This window comes from Seriola aureovittata, chromosome 20 (assembly GCF_021018895.1).
Source record: "Seriola aureovittata isolate HTS-2021-v1 ecotype China chromosome 20, ASM2101889v1, whole genome shotgun sequence".
In the NCBI taxonomy this organism is placed as follows: domain Eukaryota; kingdom Metazoa; phylum Chordata; class Actinopteri; order Carangiformes; family Carangidae; genus Seriola; species Seriola aureovittata.
Window position 1 is genome coordinate 4808670 of NC_079383.1, and position 25923 is coordinate 4834592.

At 43.1% G+C, this 25923-nt stretch overlaps 1 protein-coding gene across 3 annotated transcripts in view; it reads right to left on the reverse strand.

Moving 5' to 3' along the window:
- The window catches only part of LOC130160991 (partitioning defective 3 homolog), a 343348-nt gene that overhangs the window by 110645 nt on the left and 206780 nt on the right, over positions 1-25923 (reverse strand). For 2 of the 3 annotated variants that reach the window (XM_056363857.1, XM_056363859.1), the window contains exons 16-18: positions 15556-15742; positions 5242-5390; positions 2647-2685 (exon numbers count right to left, since the gene is read on the reverse strand). In XM_056363857.1, coding sequence (XP_056219832.1) covers positions 2647-2685; positions 5242-5390; positions 15556-15742 — 375 coding nt within the window. The remainder of the gene's footprint in view (positions 1-2646; positions 2686-5241; positions 5391-15555; positions 15743-25923) is intronic. The other variant, XM_056363858.1, reaches the window with a different exon arrangement.

Consider the following 25923-nt stretch of genomic DNA (forward strand, 5'->3'; position numbering starts at 1 on the left):
TACCGTTATGCATTTAAGAGACCATTTCCCCTTCCTTTTCGTCAATGTTAATAAAAGTGTCCAATCCCAAGAGAACCTGGACTCAATCCAGAAAGTACCATTCCAAATAAATGAACACCAATCCTATAATGCTGCATCCCATTTAGCAGGAAGAGCACATATGTGTGCCTTCAGGCTGCTCGGGACAGTAAAATGAAACTTTACTGTGTGCTACAAATGTCTAAGGGGTCAAAAGCTCTCTGGTTGCAGGAACAGAAGATTCATTTTACTGCTTAGTTCCTCTGAAGAGAAGGAGCATTTCTGATTACTATGACAAATTTTAATGCCAGGGAAGCATAAAAAGCCTTACAAGAGAGAGAGGGAGAATGCAAGTAAAAATCATGTAATTCATTTGTTCAGAAGGAGTAATCTCATCATACGAAGGACAAGAGAGGACAGTCTAAAGAAAAAAAATATATACGGAAACACAAGCGTGGATACAGCGTAGCAGGAGAATGCTGTCATTTTTCATACTTTGTGGATAAAACTCAATCAACCCGGTACAAATGTCATGTACATTTGGTTTTTTTTTTTCTTTAAGCTTATGCCTAAAGCCTGCCAGCAGCGGACACGTGGAAGCCAGGGTGCATGTTTGACACAATGGGATTGCAAGTTAGAGCCGCACAGGATGCAACAGTTCAAGGGAACACAAATGACATCTGCTGTACTTGGAAACAGGGAATTATCCTCCCGCTTGGTATTCCGCACCATGATCCGCCTCGCCATTGTTTCTAGTCATCGTGGTGAATGACTGAGAGAAGCAGAGAGACAAAGAGAATGGGAGAGCGAAGCAGGGAGAGAGAGTTTGCCCACAGACCCCGGCTGCCTCGAACCTGCCTTTGTTTTCATCAGAAGCAGCCCTGGCTCTCCTGGGGGAGTTTGACGGACAGCTCTCTGTATGCCAGTCTATTATGCGATTCCTATCACACAACAGAAGCCTCAGTGCTCTGCTCCTCATCTCCCTCTTATTCAGAGGGATGAAAATACATATTCCCCCACTGCATACAGACATGAGTTTGTCTCTCCCCACACGTCTGGAGGAGAAATGAAAATCATCATAATGAAATACAAAAAAAAAAAAAGAAAAAGAAAAAGAAAGACAATCAAACCAAACACAGGGAAAGTGCACAATTTTGTCATGGCCAAAGGCGAAAATGGCCAACGTTGCTGTGTTCCTTCGCCAGATTAAGGCCAAGGACAGTTAATTGGAGAAGATCCATTGCCATTAAACGAAAGAGGGGAGGTATGGCAAACTCCATGAATAAATCAGCAGCAGTTATTACAGGGACAGGAGCCCATAGTATAATTAGAGCAGCTAAAACTATGCTCCCCAGCCATTACTCACCACAGGTCCTTGCATGTAAAGATCTGTGTACAGACAGGGGCTCCATTACACATAATTTATTCAGAGAGTCAGGGCTTTAAGCAGGGCGGTAAAAGGGTAATTATGTTAAAAATAGCCTCCAAGGTGGTCGAGGGAAGGCCATGTCCAGGTATCCTAGTGGAAGTGAGGCTACCCCGGGTCGGCCGGGCTCCTATGTCTCTGCCAGATGTGGATCATTAGCCTGACGGAGGACGTCCTCCGTACGCTGAACATGTGTCACAAAGAAATCCTCATTACCCGGATTTGTGGTTAATGTCTCAATCAGAAACTGGATACTGTCCTGCAGTTGTGTGCTTTTTTATCAACCCAATAATTAAATTTTTATACTTCCTTATCACCCTCCAAGTAAGCCTACTCGCTCAGCTAGCTGAGCTATTAATATGCAGAGGCTGGCAACTCTCATGCCAAGCCTGGCAACCCGCCGGATCGGCAACTGACTCGGCTGGAATTGAAACTCACAATTATTTCCCCATCTCTCATTTAACACTGCTGGCCTATAGCCTCCACTCGCCTCTTAATATTTGTTTTTAACACTTTTCCCGCCTCTTACAATATGTTTAGGGGTCCTTGAGACATGCAGTTTGTTATACGTTTTTCAATTATCCCCTGTGAACAACAGGTAATAAGCACGTTAGTTTCAAATTAGTGCTCTCAGAAATCACTCAAAGATACCTCCTCGTGACCCAGTCATCAGCTCATTCTGTGATAATTTAATGGAGTTAATGCACTCCAATGCGCCGCAAACAGAGCTCAAAACAGCCTGACTATGATGGATCAATTGCAGTGAGCTGAAGAGGCCAACTGGCAATGAATGTATCTGTGTTGCAAATGCCACTCACACTCGCCTGGCTTTCTGTGGCCCTCCACACCTCCTGGAGTAATAAGTGTTTTCTTCAATCATTTGCACTGCGCAACGAGCACAATGGCACAGGTTCCCACATTACTTGCCAAGTCTCTATTCAACAACATGCAACTCCCTCTCAGCAATATGAAAACCCTCTTTTGATCATGCTGCAATTACCTCAAACAACACTCTCCTCCATACGCATCTAGAGGTGCCAAGATCACACAGCCAGTAATGGTTGGTTATGGGCTGGTTATGGAGAAAGAGTGGGACTGCTTTTCCAATCTCTATTATTTATCCATGGACCCTGCTGAACAGTCATAATTGCCCATTGTAATAATGGTGAATGTATTGAGCTGGCCCCGACATGGTTGCTTACCTCCATTGGTTCTTGTGCTGCAGTTAATCTCATCTGCTACTGTTAAAGAGGATAAACAAGTGTGAGTGGTTAGTGTCTTTTCTACCATGTTATTGAGCACATGCAAAGCAGAGACAGAATCAGCAAACGTAAGGCACATACTGAATAGTCTGGGAGCGGTGATCTAAGTGGAGCAGATAGCACGCCCCGTGCAAGAGGCTGTCAGTCATGAGGCTTACACGGCAAAGTGGCAGGAACGTGCTAACGTATTACTGTCAGCCGTAGCACCTCACGTCTCTTTCTCCCCTTTTTTCTCCCCTTACTCAGCTTTGTTCCCCCATCTAAATGGGATTGAACGGCGGGACGCCTGACCGGTTTAGCATATTTCAACAATGATGGGCTTCAAAGTCACGAAATCCATCTGCTGATGTGATTTGGGAGTACCTGGAACACGATTAAAAGGTGGGACAAAAATACCTGGGGATGGAATAAAAACGAGTCCGTAGGGAATAGTATCGTTGAGCCTATTAACAACTTAGTCAGGGGTGGCTTTGAAAGAAAAGGACAGCTTTATTAATGTGTTAGTAGAAAGCAAAGAGGAATGCTTACACCTCCTTCTTCACATAACTTCTAAAGACAAACTTGTCAGTGTCCAACAGCGAGCCAAAGACGATGCTTGAGGGTGAACGTGGGCAATATGTTCTGGGGCTCATTTAATCTTCAACTCTATTATAAATTACCCATGAGCCGTTTCTCATTGTGTGCCTTTGATGTAATAATTTCATTAAAATAATCACCATACTATAGCAGTTCGTACCTCTGAGATAAACGGAACTTATGTGACATTAGACGGATCGAAAATCCCAATATGCAGCTTTGATTTTAAACACATACTGTCGAGCTTGTGGTCCCACGTATTGACTGAAACATTTCTCCTCCGGGAACCCGTGTCAGTTCCTGGAGTTATTATGAGACGAACAAGTTAGTCATTTCCCTGCACCCTCTGAACACTGTGATATTCTCGCTGACGGATTATGACTTTGTATTGGCAGGGATTTCTGTCGGCGGGATATATTTTACAAACTCAATTGGGCCCCTGCAAGTAGTGAAAAGGAATGTGATTTTGAATTACATCTAATAACACACACACTGATCTTGAGAACTAAGGAATAACCGAACAATAATGGGGATTTGTAAAACATCAATAACACTGCTTATCCTAAGAGCGAGCTATCGTCTTATGAGCAGATGAACTCGTCTCCTTTTTTTATAAAAAAACACTGTTGTTTTCCAGAACTAATCAAATTCACTAATAAATGCTGACGCCACTTTGGCTCAATTAAGAAGCTTTTTTGATTAAACTTGATGATAAAATGTGCATTTGCAATAATGAGAACACCATCACAGAGCTTCCTGTCCATTCTCCTCACTTCCTGTCCTCAATAATATCCAATTATATTTCAACACTAAGAACATAATGGAAAAATGTTTTTATTTTTTTTGCTCAACCAATTTCTCTGTGAAATCTATCCCACCACCAACTATCATCTTTCTCCAAAGCAGCACTTTCCTTTAAAAGTTTGTTTTGTCTGGGTTCACTTTGTAGGAAAAGTTGTGATGGCGAACAGAGGGCTGTAGCTATTACAGGGACATCACAGAGCTGAGTGCAGTGGCCCGGACCTACACCGGTCTGTGGGAGAGTCAAAGGTTTTCCACAGGTCTCTGGGCTCCTTGTGGATGAGAGTTAGCTGTTATCTGTTATGATTAGCCAGTGATCCGAGAGAAGGCAGCGTCTGCTTCAGCCTCGGTGGGAGAGGCTCTGAACTCATACACTTCTTCCCTAGATACAGTGTGTGTTTAGAGTGTGCGCTTGTGCTTGTGTGTGTGTGTGTGCAAATGCCTGTCTCTCACTGGCCTCCCCATCGCTAAAAATTCACTAAAGAGGCCATTGTACTCACATTTTCTTGTGTTTCACCTGTGCTCCACAGGACACAGGGCCATAGGAGCTGGTGGCTCACACACAGTACTCTCACTGTGCATTAAGAGATTACTACCAACATTTCAGGTGCATTTACTTTAGCGGTTTCCTCCGAGTAAAGTGGTTTGCATAATAATACATAATAATGTTTGTCTGACTGTTCTTGTTTTATGTCTGGCTGGACTTTGTTGGGAAAAAAAAACACAATGAAAATAAGACCAGAGTTGTAATAAATGTTCACTTTTTCGGAAAATTCATTTTTGTAAATATGCTAATTCTCTTTCTTGCAGAGAGCTAGATGAGAAAATGAATACCCCTCTCATATCTTTATGCTAAATATGGAGCTAACTTAGCTTAGCACAAAGACTGGAAACAGGGGAAACAGCTAGCCTGGCTATATTGAAAGGTAACAAAATCTGCCTCGCAGCACCTAAAGAGGTGGCATGTGCCAAACTATGTCTTGGCCAGCACCAGTTGCCAGGTAACCTGTGGAGGCTCTGCGAAGTTAGTGTTCCCAGTTAAGTAATAGTACCATACATAAACCTCCATGAAACAGCATGTAAATAGTGAGAAAGTGAATTTATCAAACCTTTGACTCCATGCATGTGCATGTGCGTTTAGCATAGCGTAGCATTTACCTAGATCCATGCTCTTGGACTTGCGGGTCTTGATGATCTCAAGCTGAGCAGCATTTTCATACTGTTTGGTGCGTTTCTCTGACATACTCTGGCGACCAAAACCCTCCCTCTGGAACGCACCATCCGGGTCTGCGTCTTGGCTGAGCGAGCTGCAGTTCATAATGAAGAAGAGAGCGAGAGGGAGACACAGACAAAAAAAAAAAAGAATATTATAGAGTTTCCATTAGTCAAAGCCGACGCACAGTCCAAAAGCATACTTTGTGATCCAGTGATTATCCAATTAAAGAATATATTTTGTAATCATCTACACCAAGTTGCAGTTATATTGCTAGGGGCTAACCTCATAATAACACTGGGAGATAAAATCTACCTATTAATATTCACACCCCCCCCCCCAAATCTCAGCCCATAACACACACACACACACACAGTCAGTTTCAATCCATCATTTCAATGACTATTCTAATCAAGGACACCTCCACCTCTGCTGGGTGGGTTGAGGACACGCTACAATTGAGAAGAGGAGTCCAGGCTAAGATGTGTGATATCCCAGTGAGGTGAGGGTCCTCCAGGGTCATGGCCACTCAATAACCCCCCTCCTCCAATACGTCTGGAGCAGTGGCAGGGCCCGGCCCACCATAGAGCACTCCCTTTGAGATCCTCTATCTCTGTCTGGATCTTAATTGAAAATCAGAGGGGAGTGGGGAAAGGAGAATGGGAGGGGGGGGGGGGGGGGGGGGGGGGGGGGCGCACTGGTATTTGCATGCAGAACAGTGCATTTACAATTAAGGTGAGAACAGAAGACAGAAGGGAGGAGATGCGGTGCCGGGGGAGTCTAATAAATGCTACATGCATGAGAGGACACTGTCACTGTTTCTTTTGTTCAGACATTATGATCATTAAAGGGTCTTTGTATTTACACCTCTAGAGATCCTGAATTTCCTGCATCTTACTACAGACATTTCATCAAGTAATCTGAGCTCTCGTGATACCGCAGACCGGACGCAACCTCTTGGAGTAGACGCTCCTCGAAGCAGTCTCCAATATTTGCAATATCACTTAACAGCAGCTGTAGACCTGCTAGCACTTGTTTGCATGTAAATAATTCTTATTTGGGTTGTCAACCCCGTTTAACAAAAGAGCTGCTCCACGTGTCACCGAGGGGCCGGCGTCAACGTGTCACTTTGCTGTCGACCATACCTGACAATCCCAACTAAGATCAGACCGCCTCGCAGGACCGACTCCAGCTGACACAGGAAGAGAGGGAGGTGGAGCAGGAAGAGAGGAATGACAGCACAGATGTATTATTCATTTATTCATCATCCCTCACTTTTCTCCTCTCATCATTCCAAGCCCACAAAAACCTGCCTGCCCTCTCTTTTTTTTTTTTTTTCTGTCTCTGCAAATGTCATCTGACGGAGCGTGACTGAGATGGCGCAGACGAGAAAGGACGTATTTTCAGCCTGAATTTAGATTTCCTTTGCTTGCCAGTTTTATGTTTCTTGGGAAACTAAACACACATAGAACACAGACAAAGCGAGAGGCCAGCAGGTGGGATCGTGCACGACCCTGTCACATAGGTACAAATCGTTGGCGAGTGAGTGAGTGAGTGATCGCAAGCAGTTTGGATGAATCAGAATCTGGTTTGTCTGAGCAAAAATGGTGAGAAATCTGTGGGCAGTCAGAGTGAAATTCAGTGGGACGGCCCAGCAGTGGTGCAAATTCCCTCAGTAGGACATGATGATCTGTTGGTATAAGCTGCTGCCCATTTTAACACTGCCTTTGTTTTACTTTGGTTCACACAGAGCAATGACTAAATGCCCAGGTCAGGATCCAGGGTAACATGAAGAGAAGCAGCCAATTGTGTTGCCGGGTGTACCTGCTGTCCAAACTTGCACCTCAGGTCTAAGTAACCATGACAACTTAAAAAGGTGGCAGTGACCCCCTACACCGGTGGCGGGCAACTGGCGGCCTGTGGGCCAAAACTGAACTAACAGTCCCACATTTAGCTATAATATCAAAATCGAGATTCTACCCCCCTAAAGAACGCTTATTAAACTTTTATCCATGTCGAGACTGAACGACAGACACAAACAGTCACGCATCAGGCTGCGGGCAGCACTGTAGTCAGTCTATAGCACCTGATGCTAAAATAGATCTCCACCATGGCAGCAACAGTTACCCACAGAACCACTTCCTGTTTAGTAATTTTGCCTGAACAAAAGCACAAGAAAGAGTGTTCTTTTTTTTTTTTTTTTTTTTTTTTCTCAGTATTACTTTATTTCAAGATATTGCGAGCTTTTATTATGGTAAAATTCTGACAGGAAGTTCCAAAGGTTCTGTTGCTTGCCTGACCCGTCCTCTGAAAAAGCAAACACACCATGTGCGATACAAAAAAAATAACACCAGTTCATGCAGTCAGTCAATCGTATAACGTGACACAAACATCATTGCATTCTTATCAATGAATGTCTTTAATTAGCTTTTGGTTATCTTCTTGCCCGCCATCTAATGGATTAGAAAAAAATCCCTTTTCTATTCAACAGAGAGGCCATTCCTACCTGTGCACTTACATCACAGGTCGCGTATGATTTTAATTGAATTTGATATTACACTTTTAATTCAAAGCAATTTAAATGAAACACAATGCAAGCCTCATGTGGTACTTTCCCCATGAAATACGTGTGCTACTTACAGTACCAAAAGCATTGCCAGGCTAGTATTAATCTTCTAGTCTACTTAAAGCTGGCACACAAAGATTCACAGCTTGTACAGTCCATTAATAGAAATACAGCACTCAATTACATATCTCGTATTCACTCTCTGCTGGCTATTAATTTTCCCATAGGAATGCTTGTCGGAATGAGATACTGCTTTGGAAGTCTCTCATGCTTCTTAAGCTCAAACATTGTCTTCTAGAAGAAAGAAAAGCTAACTGAAAGAACCTCGACTGGTTGTGTCTATGAGGGTGAGACCCATACTGGACTCACATGACCACTGAGCTGCTCACTTGGGTCACATACTCATTGAAAAATATATTTGACAGATTATATAAGAAATAGCTTGACCATGTGACTGCCTCCCAGACAAGTTAGATAATCTGCAGAGTGGCACAATTTCTTCCTCAGACCATCCATCTCATGCACGCCTCTGGCCTATTTTTAATAGTGGGCCCATTCCATTTGGATAATACATTCTCTCATCTCTCCTTCTTTAAACAGTGTTTAAAAGCAATTTCCACCATTCTGAGCAGATGCTTTTCTCCGCGTTCACAGTCCTCCCATCATCTAAAATTAACTAGCCTGAGGATTGCTCACAGGCAAATCCACAGCTTTAACTTGCATTTTACATCAACTTGTTCCTGTCTCTGTGTCCCTCGCAGGAAGTTAAATGTGTCAAACTGCACATCGGCCTTGCTGCTAAGTGGTACGTGCTAAAAGCCCTCTGTGCTCACAATTTACCCTGATGACTTGTGTCTTTTTTTTTTTTAACTTCTTTTTCATCTTTTTCACCCAACTCCCAACGCTCCTTACCCTCATTTAAAAGCGACCCCAAAGAGGTAAGTCTCAAAGCGTCCTACTCCTTAGAAAAGTGCAGCTCGGTTTGATTGACTAGCAGGGGGTTCTGTGCATTAGTTCCAAGCCCCAGAGAGGGGTCAAGAGGTGGAGAGCAATTCTGGGTTAAGGTGATTCTGACATGGTCCGTCTGAGGCTTGGAGAGGCGCAATTCAGCAGACTGCATGAATGCGTAGCTGGGCCAAGGAGCTCGGAGTTGCCTTCAATCATTGCAGGAAGTCCTGCAGGAGGAGTTGGTGCAGAGGCAGGTGAACCAGCGGGCACTAGATAGTTGAAACATTTTATACGTTTCAGAGGACAAAAGGTGAATGGAGAGAAATGATCTCAAACATTAGATTTTTGTAAAAATAAATATCCAAGATTATCCACTTTAATTACTATTTAAAAGATTTGAAATAAGCTTCACACAGTCAGAGTCACACAGATGAGCAGCTACATCTGCGATTTGCTGAAAATTCCTTTTCGCTGTGATAAAGTTGCAGAGAGAGACAGAGAGAGAGAACCACATCAATTAAGACCTCCTTGTCCGTCACCTGACTCCTGCACCAACCCCTTCATTCATTCCATGCCTGGTGTAAGACGGATGCTAGCGAGTTTTGCTCCTCCAACTTCTCCAGTCTGCTGAGTGGGAGAGCGACTGACAAGGACCAGGCGAAGAGACACTTCGGTTTGTGTGGCGAGTGCGAGTGTGTGTGTGTGTAGGTTACTTTGGCATCATTCATGCTGAGATTCACCTGCACCCTGTCACAATGAGGCAGTGTAGGGCAGACACACACAGCGTACACAACCCAAGAAGCTGTAGATAAGCACACTGAAGGTGAACACAGAAATGAGAGCATGTATGACATGCTTGTAGCAACAGGACACCACTGAGACGTGGTAAATATTCATAAAGAAAGAAGAGGGGACTATTAGCATTTAAGAGGAAAAAAATGCCTGCAGTTTATGTTTGTATGCTACATAGCGTTAAAGTTACCACCTAACTTAATAGGACATTTCAGATTAGTCCAATGATGTGTGCACGCACTGCAGGGCTGTTTGCATTTATATGTACTTATGCTGATAGCTTGATGGGAAAAACACATGCTTAACAGAGCACTTGTGATTCTTAGTTACATTACTGATGATAGAGACTATTAGGGAGTCAACTGAAGTAGGCAGTCTGCCTGCAATGTTAGCTTGGAAGTTTGTTTGTTCGTGTCTATGTGGACCTTTTCCACTTTATATGTTAATTTGTGAAATTGTTTACCAGCCAATGTGTATCTAAACACTCGTGAGACTGAGTGCGTCTGTGCAGCAGCGTGAATGTGTGTGTGTGTGTGTGTGTGTGTGTTTGTCTGGAGTCCTTTTCCATCTCTGCTGGTTGACAGACTGTGTCAGAGCTGCCTGGGAAATGATATATCCACCTGTGACATCTCACAAAGACAGAGAAGGACACAGTCTAGTTCTCTCTCTCTCTCTCTCTCTCTCTCTCTACCACCCCCCACTGTCCGATTCGCTTCTCTCTCACCTTAATGAGAATTGACACCCATCCTCTGTCAGCTTCATCAAGATTGACACTGCCCCTAGTGGTCCAAGTGGGAAAATGATTTTTCTTATAAAAGGAGGTTACTTTCCCTCTACTAGCTCAACTGTTGTCCTCTGCCCATCGCACACACACACGCACACAAATATATATATATATATATATATACACACATGTATAAATGTACAAAATAAAACATAATTTTTATTTAAAAACATGTTAATTTTTCTTGCACTGGACTCATAAGGATGTGACAACTTTCTGTAGAAAAAGATTTCAGTATTTGTCGGAGAAAGGATCTTTTACATTGAGGAAGGAGCATTAAAGTTATATGTGATGATTTCTTTGTTAATGCTGATAATCTGAAAAATAATTAGTATTCAGCATTAACCCCATAATTTAATCCATTAAAAACCTACAAAAAAAACCTGGAGAATGAAACCTTAGAGCTTCAAACAATGAAATCAATCAAATTGTGCCATATTAATTATATCTTATTATAATAAGTGGCCATTATCTGATTGTAACTGCACACACCTCCTTTCCTCTTGCAGGTAGTAAAACTGAATTCAGGCGGCCTGCAGGGCAGCTATGAGAACAGTGGTTGGTATGGTAATAGCAGCCTGTGAGCTGGCTAGTTAATGCTTATATCCCGGTTCCCAGTGATGTTACGGAATGCTTCCTAAACCTCAGACTGATTAGCATGCTGCGGGCGGGCGGACCCCCCCCCCCCCCCCCCCTCCTCCCGTGTATAGACAAAATGTACTTTCTCACATTTCTCAGAAGAATGACGTTCTTAAATTCTTCTCATTTAAACTCATGTTATCATCAAACATTTACAAGACCACAGCCAAAACCTTCTACACTGTACAGCAATTATGTGGGAAAACTGTAAACTTCTCTTCACATAGTACTGTGTAATTACATGAGCAACCACCATTAAGTGCTACAGTGTATTGAGTTATTGTAAATTGTAATTACAGGAAACAAGGTTAATAAATTGCCATAAAAAGGTACTCTTGTGGTCTAATGTTACATTTTAATGCATTAACTATTGAACTTTTGTGGTTTATTTCACTTTTCTTCACTAGAATTGTGCGTATAAACTACAAGCAGCTATATGAGGAGGAATACACAGCACTGTGGGTTCATAAAATAAAATAGCACGAGGAAGTGGAGAGGTTGTGTTGTTGGTAGGATAGACATTCACCGCCTCTGACAGCCTCATCTTCAGAGTTGAGTTTCTCTGCTTCAGCACTTTGTAGGTGAGGTTTACACTCCTTGTAGCGCTCTTACAAACTTTTCCTGAGCACAGGGACTTGTGTAATGTCTTGTTTAGATGCTACATTGCGGCTTGAGCCTGCAAATACTTTTAAAAGCAGTTTGTTTTTTTTGTTTTTTTTCTGAAGGACAAAGTCGAAGGTATCTCAGTTAGGATTAGAACAACTACCAAGGGGACATTGTAGTAAAAGTTAAATATTCATACAGGCGTGGATGATCATGCTGAGCAGCCAAAATAGAAGGTAAAACTGTCCCATGTGTTATAGTCTCAGTGCAGCTAGTCAGAAAGCTAAAGTTAGGAGCAGCTCTGCAGAACTGAACGTCTATAAACTATGTTTGTGTAGATTTCTATCTCTGATTTCTGAGGTCTTGTGTAAGAAAGCACATTCATTATTTGCACACTAACCATGCGGGCCTCAAAAGACCATGGGTCCCGGTTACAGAGAACAGACACACCCTGCAACTGCACTTTATCAACTCGTGGGATGAAAACCAGGTGGAAACTAGAAACATTCCCTTCTGCCTCTCTGATGAACCTGCGTGCGTTACAGTGTAGGAGCTGCCATGATCGTACACTAAATCGTGTTTCTGACACTTCACATTCCTGAGAGGAAAACCTTTCATCTTCTTATTCATCCAAATTATTCTGCAAAGCCACTATATCACCCAGCGTGTCTTATCTGTTTCACTGTAAATCATTTGGACGTAGCCCTTCCTGTTTGGCTTGAGATTCAAACTAATGAGGGGAGGAGGCAGACACAACCGCAAAGGGAATTAATGTGACGGGTCAGGACCCGATGCTCAAATGAACTTAGTGCAGATATGCAAAGTAATAATTTACAACCTTTATTTATCCAGTGAAACCTGACAGAAGACACAGGCTGGTTTCTATCACTACACACCCACGCACACTTTACACTGAGCCATATCAATGCAAAGGATTTAAATACATCTCAAAAGTATCTCCATAGGTTTGAACCAGCCACCAACTTTTATCCATCACGTCACTAAGCTCAACACTACCACCACCTAGCTGATAAAAAGGAGAAGAAGTCTTATTAATAACACTAATAAAACAGTCTGTTATACAACTGCAGCAAATAAAAGCTCAGGTATCTTTATAGTAACATCTTAACAGAGATCCAAAAGTATTGGTTTGTAATATTTATAGCTGCTTTTACATTCACCCGAGACTGATTCGCTGCTGGTTCGTAACAGTGGGACAGGTTGTAGTATCTACAAGAGAAGGAATAACAGGCGTATGTCTTCACACAGTAAAACATGAACAAATAGGGACCGTACACAGAGCACACACCCATTAGATATTGGCTAGGGATGTCAAGAAGAAAAAAAAAGTAGGTCAAGTTATGTGTCTTGTGTGAGATGGGATTTCTGCCTCCAAAACAACCATTCATCTGGGGGGCCTACACATTAACACGGTAACACGTGGGCTGTGTCGTTCGCCAGAAGCCTGCTGAGAAGAAGAAAGAAACAGAGGGAAAAATATTACAGAAGGGAAGATGAGAATGTATATTTATAACGTTATATGAGATTGAAATTGGATCAGAAAAGAGAAGAAGAAGGAAGAGGGAACCACGGGTGAGTAGAATAAAAAAAGAAGCAGGGTCTTTATAATTGATTTTTGTTTACATCAGTTGTTCTTTATGTTATAGTAATCACTCCCAGATGCTGGAATGACCTTTTGATTGCCCCTGCATTAATAGAGAGAAGTAAGCCAAGATGAAATTAATTTTAAAAGCCAACTGGCTACAGCTGGATACAGAGCCAGTGCTGAAGAGGAGAAATAAATAAGGGAAAGAAAAGAGAAGGGAAAGAGGAAATTTGAACTTTGTTAAATTCCTCTGGGTCACAAAAGGACAAGAAGAGAAAGAGCCTGAATGACAACGATTTAACAAGCCTACCAGCCATTTTTTTGTTTTGTGTATTCACTCTAGGTGTACGGCTGTGGCCTTGGCCAGGCACCTCCCATGAGGAAGGAAGGCTGTTATAATACTGGAGGCCAGAGGTGAGACTTCCACAGCCCTGCACAATACATATTCAATACTTACAGGGCCCTGGCTGCACTGGTGCAAGAGCTTAATTTAAAAGTAACAGCTCCAATACATCGGAGTCTGGCTGACCCACATCTGCCGCTGGCTCAGTATGCCTGTTAATGCTGTGTGTGTATGTGTGTGTGTGTGTGTGTGTGTGTGTGTGTGTGTGTGTGTGTGGATGTCCAAGGCACTTGAAAAGAAAAAAGAGAAACAGTATAACTCAGAATGAGGATACACACTTGGTGCATTTAAGCAGCTGTTAGCATTTCAGTGAAAGAGAGTGTGTGCCTGACGTGCGTGTGTGTGTGTGTTTGTGTGTGTGTGTGTGTGTGTGTGTGTGTGACTTTGAGGACATGGATTATTCACAATAACCCAAGGCAGTGGTATATAGCACATGTCTACCTTGTGTGGCACAGGGCATGCACGCGTATGTGTATCTAGTTTGTCTGTGTGTTTGTCGGGAGTTTGGACTGAAGCTGGGGAGCGTGCGAGATGATCAGCCATATGCCGTAGACCTAATCCACTATGACAAACCTCTGACATCACATGAACAATGAGCAAATCTACTCATCCATAATAAATGAGAGAGAGAGAGAGAGAGAGAGACAGAGAGAGAGAGAAAGAGAGAGAGTCTCTGGGGAAAAAGAAATAAAAATACTAAAAAAAGAAATAAATAAACCAAGCATCTCTATTCGTGGCAGCCAGCATTCCACCTTGAGAAAAAAACTTCAAGTCTGTGGTTGTGTTGCTGCATGTCATTATACATGTGACCTCAACCTGCCAATCACAAGAAAGCATAGCAATCTTTATAAAAAAAAAAAAAACTCACTTTAAACAGAAAACAACATGGAGGCGTGAGACACAACCTGTCTTTAGTGAAAGAGCAGTCGCTGACTTTGTCATTCAGATGAGAAATGAAGACATGATTGAACGCCTTGTCTTTTGATTTCCTGTACCCGAACACTGCAATTATACAGGAAATGCCATCTGCAATTTTAGAGTGGCTGATTGTGCCTTTAAGTGTGAACAGCTATCACTTCCTGTGTTAAAAGGCAGCCTTTCAATGGCAGAAATAGAGAAAGACTTTTTCGGAAAAACATTTTTATAAATTGGCAGAGAATGGCTCCAATTTTACACTGCTAGAATCTTTTTTTTTTTTTTTTAACCTTCCCGGTCTGTAGAGGGTTCCTCTGCTTAAACGGCTCCAAGTCCCTAAAGAGACTTAGTCTTCTGACAAGGTTGATGAGCCCTGGCTCCACACTTTATGATGAAGGTGCTCCAGTAAGGCTGCAGTCTATAGACAGAGCCGGGCGCTGAAATCCCTCGGGGGGTTGGGGTCTCTGAGAGTTTTTTTACTCACAGCCTGACTACTGCTGGTGGGTCATCCATTATTTAACACACACACACACACACATACAAAGGTGCTTCTCGACATGTACACATGGGGTTACACAACTGCATAGTTAAATCCAGACTTGCAGCCACATTCAGGGATTCTAAATATAGCCCTAAAAACAAAATTTCATTTCAGTTACCCATAGCAAACTTTGTGCATGATATAAAATGTCTGTTTTGCTGATTCCTTATAAAGAAAGCAATCGAGCTATGTAATAAATCTGGGAAACGGGCAATAATCGAAAATGCATTACACTGTATATTCCTGTAAAATTGTGTTTTTGTATCATTTTCAACCAATTTCTGCAAAAATGCTCAATCAATAGATCTGATTCTCTGGTTTTCTGGACCACTCAGTGACAGTGCAGAAATTCAACCCTCACATACAAAGACTAACCTCCACCTCATATAAACACTGTGCTGCTTTCTTCCACACAGGGCCTCTCTGAAGCCCATCAAGTTTTAAATAATTCAGCCTGCTCACCATTCATTCTGACCGGGCAGCTCGTGGATCCAGGGCACCGGGTTCTCTCCCACAAAGCCCATGTCATCGTGGGAACTGGAGGACGATTGGTCGGAGAGGTGGGCAGGAAGCAGGGGCGGCCTATCGTCTTCGATCATCACTATGTCGTCCTGTGGCATGTTCACGGTCGGAGAGAGCTGGTAGTTACCTGGAAGAGAGAGAGACAGAGGGGGGGGAAAGAGAGCGATTAGATAGCATGTACGGCTACATCCAATCAGTGGTGTCTGATAACAAATGTGAAAAAAATCTGATGTGCTCAGGCTGAAGCAAATTCCTCCACGGACACATTTGAGTACACACAACAATTTTATCTTACTTTAGTAATTAGCAAGATAATACTGTATACAGAGATAATTGTACTATTTTCATATCAGGACATGCCTGAAGGACACCAATATCTCTCAAAAAGGGGAAAAAAAGGTCCTTATCAGGTACAATTTTTCAATGCAGAATGTGTGCAGAGAGGCTGCAGGACAACACAAACACCACCAAATGGTAGCAGCCACACCAACACGCGAAAACTGGTCAGGACTGGACACGACAAAGTGACCACCAAGACAAGACACAAACATGCTCTAATGTCTGCTACCCACAATGCAGTCTCTGCAGTTGGAGTTTTATCCATTCTCCTTCTCTCTCCTCCAAGGACAAATGTGAGCTCCCCCTGATCTGTATTCTGTCCCGCCTGACCCTCCCCACTGAGGACTTCTTTGAATCACTCCTTTGCTGCTCCTCAGGAGTCAAAGTCAATGGGGAATGAGCTGGCGTGGCAGGCACTCAGCACCAAGGGCAGGAGAAGGGTTGTTCAACAGCATGAGAAGTGGCATTACAATACAGAGGAAAATTCACTCTGCAAATTGATCAGCTCGCGATTTTTAAGTGTGGACACAGAGGCATGAAAAAGGGGGAAATCAAAGTCAAGATGAGCGATGAGGCCTATCACACACCTGCTTACTATTAGACAGATGTTCTCAGAAATGCTGAACTTCCTATGGTCTTTGCTTTTGTTTGCATTATAGGGGAGCCATTTTGCAAATTTAATAGCTTTGGAACAATTGTGTGTAATCACTTACAGCAGACAACAATATTTACACTGGCAGCATTCCAACATGAGTCTGAGAGGCATTTAATTTCACTAGGGCCGGACGAATGATAAATGCGGATGTAAATCTGAGCACCAATCAAAGCAGCAGTGAGGTGCATACTTTCATTATTTGCACAGGAAAAAAAAAAGAAATGCAACAGATACAAATAAAACAGCTGTGGAGTGGAGAAGGTGGGCTTATGGAGATCCTCTCCTACGAGCAACAACAGTCAAAAAAAACAACAAACTAGAATTCCCGCCTCGTGGTTATGTGAGTCCGCCAACCAGTCAAGTTGCAGGAAATATAGTCACAATCTCCACTTCCTTACAGCACTGAATAATGGCCAAAAATGTTTTTGCAGAACATTATGATGTCACAGTGAAATTGAGCATTGACCTTTTGGGAATAAAATGTTGCCACTTCACTTTATCCTTATGGACATATGACTTAAAGTGTATGAAATTTGTGAGTAATGGCCGAAAACGTGTTTTGTGATGTTAGTGAGCCAGAGGTCTGGGCGTAAATGTTTGTGCCGAATCTAAACAAATTTCCTCGAGGTGGTCTTGAGATACCATGTTAAAAAGGCCAAAACCGTGTTTTGTGAGGTCACCGTAGCCTTGACCTTTGACCACCCAAATCTAATCAGTTCATCCTTGAGTTCTACTGAATGTTTTTTTTGCCAAATTTGAAGAAGTTTCATGAAAATATACTGAGATATTGCATTCATAAGAATTGTACAGATTGACATACAATCCAAAAACATAATGCCTGCGACTCTGGCGACATCGGCGCAGAGACATAAAAGTCAGTGGCATGTGACAGAAGATATTAATTACACCTTATACCTTTGGTAAATACTTGTACTATATGGTATTGCCCTATGGCCGGTCCAACACTGAATATGTTGTGCATTCTTCCTTTGCTGTCCCATAGAAACCTTTACCAGAAATCTGCCCCTGTACTTACGCATCTGTTAAGTGATTCTTTCGTGAGGCCTCATCCCTTTGTCTATGGACTGCTCATCTAAACCAGTTAAGATGGCTGCCAACACTGTCCAGGTGAAATGAAAGCCATTCCTCACTCGGGCAGCTTGACAGAGAGCCACGGGTAATTGAATCCGCCCTGTACTGTAAATCAGCAGGACCAGAGTAATGACAGCGAGAAACTCCAGGAAGTCAGTGTGACTAAGCTCCATCTTTCACTTTCATAGCAGGCAGCCCAGGTATTTAGGAGTTAAATTATAGCTTGGTAACAGTAGTCATTATTTATCTTTAATCATCTGTTTTTATTATATCATTAATTGTGATGTCCAATTGTGGTGTATTTAAAAGGCTCCAATTCATCCTATTCACTGAACGACCACTAAACAATACGGAGCTTTTCCCAGCTGTAAGGACAACGAATGATGGTGATATCTGCATACGGGAAAGAGCCTATAGTCATTACTATTTGTGTATATTTGTATAAGTTATGTCATTTGCAGAATCTTCATTCTATTTCATCTATATTCTCTGTATGTTAATATTCTGTGTGTTTTATGCTCTAGGCAGTAGTTTAGGTTTGACCTTGAACAACTCCCCTGAGCCAAAATTCAACACTTCTCTCCTCTGTTGTCACTGTCTGAACTTTACAGTCAGTTTAGGAAAAAGTGGGGCAGTGTCAATAAGAGATGCCCTGCGGTGGTGTGTCCACAGGGGCCGACCTTATACCAGCCTTTACTTTCCCCTCCGTTCGTAGGTAGAGTTACCTCTCGATTGCATCAGTAACACTGAGAATTTCACTACAGTAGCGACGCGGAACAGACATACAGTTTAGCGGTAACATAATGGGAAGTTTGTGTGATTACAAGAGGCTCTGTGTAAAGGTTTGGGTTTGTGTTTCAAATACACAACACATGGGGCAAATCCTTGTTTTGCATTCACAATATGCACTCTTTAAGATCATGCATTACCCACAATCACCTTACATGTCAGCAGACCACATTTGCTAGAGGACACAGTTTTAATTAGAAACCCCACAAGCTTCCCCTCTCCCAAATTTATGAAATGTTTCCGGTCAGGACCTCTTGATACAAGTGGCCGGCGCTGCAGATGAAGAGTTGCTAAAGGCGTTCCACTTCCCTCTTCACTAAGTAGCTCAAGGACACACAAACACACACATGCAATAAACGGTTAGTGGACAGGTACAGTCAGGGCCATGCTGATTTTTTGAGAGGTGAAAATAATTAGAGAAGCTGCGGCTCTTGCTTTTTCTGCAGTTGTAAGCATAATAAGCATCGGGGGTGGGGGGGTGGGGAGGGGGTCACAGCCCGCCCCCAATACTTGTTGTAGCATACGAAAACTTAATTCTGAAAATGACTGTACAGCTACAGACTCAAGAAGAGACCAAAAGAAAATGACTCTTTCTGTGTTCAATGGCTCTTTGGTTCATGGAACTAGACTGAGAAAGATAAAAAGAAAGAAAGAAAGAAAGAAAGAAAGAAAATAGCAGAAGGCAGAGCGAGGAAAGAGGCACAAGGTTGAGAGGAAAGAGACTTTTCAGAGCCGTTGGTGGTGTTTTGGCGCAGTGAGGTGCAGATGGAGCTGCTTTAACACTGCTTTAACACAATTGTCTCTTACTACCTCCACACAGTTGGTGACAATGGAAAAAGGGCAGGTGACAGTAACAGCAGAGACATTCCCCTTAGTATTGCCAGCCAAATGGACAGACAGTGTGTATATGTGTGTGTGTGTGTGTGTGTGTGTGTGTGTGTGTGTGTTTGTGTGTTTGAGCTACAACTATCTGGTGACTAAGTTGAAAGTCAACGCTGTTCATTACAGAGTGGCGATTCTGAATACAAACAAGGGATGAAATAATGACTGAATACATTCTCAGTGCCTTGTTTTGTAGTCTCTTTTATCTGCTTAGAGCGTCGTCTCTGCTGCTTACATCATTTTTGCCGAGGGAAGGTCAACTGAACACATTGTTGCTCTTAAATCTTAAGCAACTTTTAACAGGTCATTCTTGTGTCTAATGGCATCAGAGCAAAAACAACCACAAGCATCTAAACCTGAGATGTGTGAATGCAATTACTGTTTTCTCAAAAACCCCCGGAACCGCTATCTTGGCGAGAATCAAAACGCTGTTATTTGGCCTTTGATGACTTTGGTAAATTCTGAAAACACTGGAGCCTTTTATGTGCTCAGTTCATGGAATGAAAGCAAACGAAAAGGAAAACTTCAATATCGCGACGCCATCGCGAATGAATCAGCAGTCACACACATATCTTAGAGACATGTACATGAGGTCACATGGGGATGAATATCACTGGAGTTGAAATTAATTGCTCACAGAAGCTGGCTCTTTAACAAAGGGGCTGTTTGGTGTGTGTTTAAGAGCTTCTGATTCATGTCTACCATCTACACAGCTAAGGGAAGATTGTGCCACTGTGGCCTTCGTGACACTGTAATTAAAGATAACTTCTCATGAGTCACACCCGACAGAAACACACACACACACGCAAACACAATACCCACGACCCTCAGCTTAGATTTCAAGGTAACAGTTACCATCCTGCTAGAAAACAAACCCAAGTTGTTGGGTGGGGTTTGCCGTGCAGCAATGATACTTTAATGCGAAGGCTTAACACATCACAGTTAACAGCTGAAGCAGATTAAAGTCAAAGTGATCACTGTGGTTGTTAATTTTAATGTGAGAACATTAAACGTCACTGCAACTGGCTCAGAAAGAAAAAGAAAAGAGAAAAAAGTGGCGTTAGTTTCATTTGATGCTTACATCAGCTCAGTTCTATACACATTTATACACTTTAATTTCACATCACAGTCCTGACATCCTATCTGTCCATTCAAAGCATTCAATTCGATAAGAGGATCAAAAATATGCTATAAATGCAGTCTGTTCTTCTGCGCCACACTTGACAAGTGCACTGCAGCACCCACTCAAATGGTGCAATCACTATACTGAAGAGTCCCATTTCTACCACTGTACTGAAGCACGTGCAGCCCTCTGGCCAGCCGTGCTTAGCGTGTGGAAGCTATTCCACGATATTGAGGCAGAGATGTTCTTCCTCCCTCTGGCAGAGAGCGAAGGCAGAGACAGATGAGCTCTTTGGCTGGAGAGGCCACCTGGCTGCATCCATCCAGCCGGATCAGAGCTTCACTCGCTTCTTTTCTCTTCCCTCTGACCAAGCGTTGCCAGTTGAAACATTGAGCTGTGAGGTGAGAGGTCACGCTAATAGCCCCTCTCCATCTTCTTTCTCCTGCACGATCCCCTCTGTCTCTGTCCATCACACACTCTCATGCTTTCTTTTCCTCTCTCTCTCTTCTCTGTCTTCCTGCCTCCTTCTGTGACACTTTAGCCTATTGATCTGACTGGAGGGGAGATCATTAGTTGATCCACACTGCCACAGCTATCAGACCCATACATGGATTGCAGCAGGTAATCACCCTAAGTACACACTGGTGGAAACCAAAGCCTTATGCTCAACAGGGGACATCGGTGCCATTTTTTTAAACAGAGTCCCACCATTCACCGGGGATTCCCTGGTCAATGCAATTGATTAGAACATTTAGCTGATTGGCTAGATGGCAGTGTCTCACTTCCTCATAGAGAAACTCCAATGTCTGGACTGAGATATCTAGGATACGAATAAGGACACCAAACACTGAGACATGGAGTAAATTAGGATTCCCATGGACCCAGAAACAGAGCTTTCACCAACCTGTCATAATCAGGTTCGGGCTGTTGTCATAAAGGTCCCTATGACCACATATTGAAAAAAATGTGACTATTGTTACTGTATGCTTGGAAAACTGATTTGGTGTCAGAAATATCTCCTATTAACATATGGAAGTCAGTAGCAGATGGCATTGCTACTGGCAAAGATGATCTCCTGCACACCATCAAACTAACCACTTATATTACCATAATGAGGATAGGTCATCAGCAGGGTCCTCCCATCCAAGGCTTTTATGCTATGCATCCACACTACATACATATTCCCATTGTCCCCGATTTCCCATTAGAAACACTAGCAGAGAAGAGAAGGGAGAAGACGCAAAGTTGGCAAATTAATGTTATAAACTTGCTGTGCAAATTATAAACACGTATACACTTTGGCACATAATTGTACACACGTATGTACCGTTTGCCCCAAGAGCAGTATAGAGGCTAAGGAGAATTAAAGCCAAATACTCTTCTTAGGGCTATAGTCATTGTTTATTGAGGACAAAGTTCAATTTTGTCCCATCTGCTTAATTTCAGAAACAAACACAAATCCCAATATTGCAGAAAATCTAATCTTAAATGCGGCGTTGCTCACCTGCACCCTGAGTCGCATACTCAATACTATGCATAGCACTTTGGGTGGTGCTGTGCTGGAAAAATGTGCGGTCACCAAACTCCCACTTAAACAATTGTATCAAAAGTAGGAGAGTCAGTGATGTGTCAGTTAACAGTCACAGTCAGTACATGCCCACACAGCCTAGACTATCGCAGCTACACCCTCTTTTCACACAAAGGACCACTATGTATGAGCACAGGGAAACACAGGGGGAGGGAAAGTTCCTGGGTAACACCGTTCATGTGTCTGTTGCTTTCTCACTGAGGCATGCTAATAGCACTCTGAAGCAGTCTTGATACAAAGTTAAGGGCGGTCACTCTCTGCCTAATCTCCTGCACTGATGGCTGAGCACACAGAGAGGATGAGTCTGCAGACAGTGAAATACTGGAGGTGAGGAGACACGGGGTCAAGTCCTGGGAAGACAGCCCCACTTAAACACCATTAGGGAAGAGTGGAGTGTCTGAGGACACCCAGAGGTTGCAGTGGCTATGTGTGTGTTTTCTCTTCTCCTTTCATCCTTTAAAAAAAAAAAAGTTCCCTTATAATGATGACATGATCCAAAGTGAGAGAGCTCGTACTTCTATAGTTGACTAACTTTGGATTTGGGTTAATGTGTGTCAACAGGATTCCTGCGCTGCATACATTGTATTGTGTGAACATCTACTTTCCTGTGTGACAACAGCGTGAGTCTGCTTGGCTGGTTCCCACATCCAGCCTCCCATCCCACCCCACCCCTCCCTCCCTCCCTCACTCACTCCTGTGCCAGTCCTGGGTGTGCATTCTGAGCCAGGCACTCGGCCAAACACTTCCATCCAAAGACAGTCCACGGGCCTCAATTTTCACCCCAGCGTGTAGACCCGCACCCAGTGGCACTTTTCAATTAGACAGAACGGAAGGCGAAGCCGGGTGTGATGCTAACGACCTTTGTGTCAAACCTCGGCTGTCGCTCACACACTGTGCACACGCAGGATATTTCACTCAGTTCCATATTCACTTTCTTACTCTCTTTTTTCTTTTTCTTTTCCGTCTTGCCAATTCTTTATCCTTTCATTGCAAGAAGGGGAAAAGGAGGATGACAATGGAAGGAAAACAGGAGAATAAAGGGGGGAAAAGTGTCAGGAGCTCGTTTCATTTGAGCAGGGAGACAAGCAGAGCGTACCTCATGTTCACCACCTCCTAGCTGTGTATTCAACCCCTGGCTATGATGCTACAACTCACAGTGTGTGCATGTGTGAAGCTAAAGCTGACAATATCACAGCATTTCATGGCTTACTGAAGCAAACGGGGAATGGAATTACCTCTTGACTATTGATTAGCTGAATGTGTGCGCTCACAAATATACAAACACACACTCACACACACACCAGATAGTTCTGAATGACAACCCAAAACACTACAGGGAAGAGCACGGCAAAGTGCCCTTACAATCAATGTGACGGCAATATACCAGCATAATAGCACCTGTCTCCTGTGTTATTTTCAGCTTTTCTTCACTGTTGCCATGGTAATTATAATTTCTATTTTTTCATTCAAGTGTAAGAACCAAGTCCTAGGCCTATTCCTACTGCTACAGAAGAGAGGCAGTGAGCTACCTGTGACTGCTGGGAGTAGACCGATCAATACCTGGGTAAGGTGAGATAAGGCAACCATAGGATGTGGCAGCTATTAGCTTTTTTTTTTTTTTTTTTAAAACAGAAAATAGAGAGCGTAGAAATAACAATCATGAGGTTTGCAGAAATATGGAGTTTACAATTTCATCATATTGGCTTGCTGACATCTGCAATAACTCACAAGCAATGTCAGGTCTTAATTCTTGAGCAGGGAAACCATTCCATCCCATTTACTTCTTGTGTTGTGGTCCATTTGTAGCAGCACAGGCAGTATATAATGCAGCACAGCAGCAGGGGAGAAGGGGCTGATTTGTCTAGACTTCCTCCTCTGTCTTTTAAAAGGTAAAATGCCTCAGAGTTTTGTAAGTAAACACTATTTGCTCGGAGGAAAAATGCATGGCTCACATCAGTGGGAATTGTGTATAACCTGATGGAGAGGTTCGTACGTGACTGTGCCTGTGTGTATGTACTGCAGCATGTGTCCTGAGCACATCCCCAACTCCACACGTCCGGCCTTCATGATTCAGTAATTTAGCAGGTCTAGATACACTCAACATCGAGCTGTCAGTCAAGCCCTGCCGGCTGTGTGCTTCCTGACCTTGTGGGGCCGATCTCAGCATCTGTCCTCTAACCACAACTGTCACATCTCACACACCGGGCAATATGTCTGAGCCCATCTGAAATAACATATAGAAGAAGATGGAGAGTGGAAGCAGCTACTGTCCGTCTGCCTGCCTGCAGAAATCTGCCATCAACACTAGTAGAGAGTAAGTGAGTTATATAGTTATTATTAAAGTTAGTAAATGTAGTATAGTGACATTTCGGTTAAATTTAGAAATGTTAGAAATAAATTGTGACATGATCAAGGTTAACTGGATCTAACTGGAGCTCTGTATTGTCAGTGAACAAGGTCATTGCCACTTGCTTTAGAGGGGACAGTTCAACAGTACATTCTTCTTCTAATTTATCTTCGACAGTTCTGCATCTTCAGTAGGTTGAAGATGAATTAGAGAAAATGAGGATCAGACAAACAGAAATTGCCAAAAAAAGCCAACAGTTTCTGTCCTTGAGCAACATGTTTCTGGATTTTATTTTACTCAGGTGCTGAATTCTACCTCAGTGTGGCAGCTTTGGTTTGCCGCAATGAATGTCAATTCATCTCTGCTTGCATCAGAAATTTTAATAACAGAATTGTGTCAGTTTAAAAAGATGACGACCTGTCACAAAATGTAGGCACGGGTTAATGAGGGCACGACTCAGAGACAGCCTGAAGACATAGAAGAAAAGGAACTGACATTTTCTTGCTGAGAGACAATCCGAGTGAAAGATCTGAGCTTCGGCTGCGATAACTTAGTGCTTTTAGCGCCCACTCCGCCCCCACCCCCTAAAACTTTTCCACTTGGCTCATTTGACTCCCGATCCGCAGGATGAGACGAGCACTGGGCGCCCTTGAAGTTTCAATGGCAAGAAACTTTTCCATCAGCCCACAGTTGCCGCTTATGATCACAGCAGCGTTCTAAAAAGCCGGCATCGGAAAAGCAAGTGGCATAAATAGGCCAAACTGAGAGGAAAACTCAACCAATTTGAGAACATTTGATTTGGGATGGCGGAGTAAGACATGATGAAAGAGCAAAAAAAGAGAAGGGGAGACAGGGAGACAGAGGGAGAGAGAGTGTCAGGGGCAGGCCCTATTGATCTGGAGGCTTAATTAACCATCAGATGCCTCTGACACAGCCTCTGATCTTCTATGATCAGTAGCAGAGTGGCACCACTCTGGGGGGAATGGTGGGGAGGGGATAGGAGAGAAACAGGAGAGGGAATGGGAGAGGGGTTGAAAGGGACAAAGTGTTGATCATTGACGGATTACAAATTCACTCCATCCGTGCAGGAGGTGGAAGTGGCAACGGGGTGGGAGGTGAAAGAGGAGAAAGACTGAGGACAAAGAGGAGACAGTTCATCACAGGGGGGAAAAATCTTGAAAGGGACAAATGGGGAAATCGGGCAAAAAGAGAAAAAGAGGAAAAGAAAAAAAGAAGGTAGGATGGAGACAAAATATGTGTATGTGTTGAGAAAAAGGCCATGGATACATGCAACTACACTTCATCAGCCCCAATAACCCCCCCCCCCCCCCCCCCCCCCCCAACACTGATGCAATTACCTTCAGCCTCTGTTCGTGTATGCATATGTGAAAGGTCTGTCGATGTTGAGATGACAGCAGCGACCGGCTGAGGATTGAATTGCCAATTCTAATACACCTGAAGAGCTGAGATCTTAGCCTGCTGATGTCAGCTCG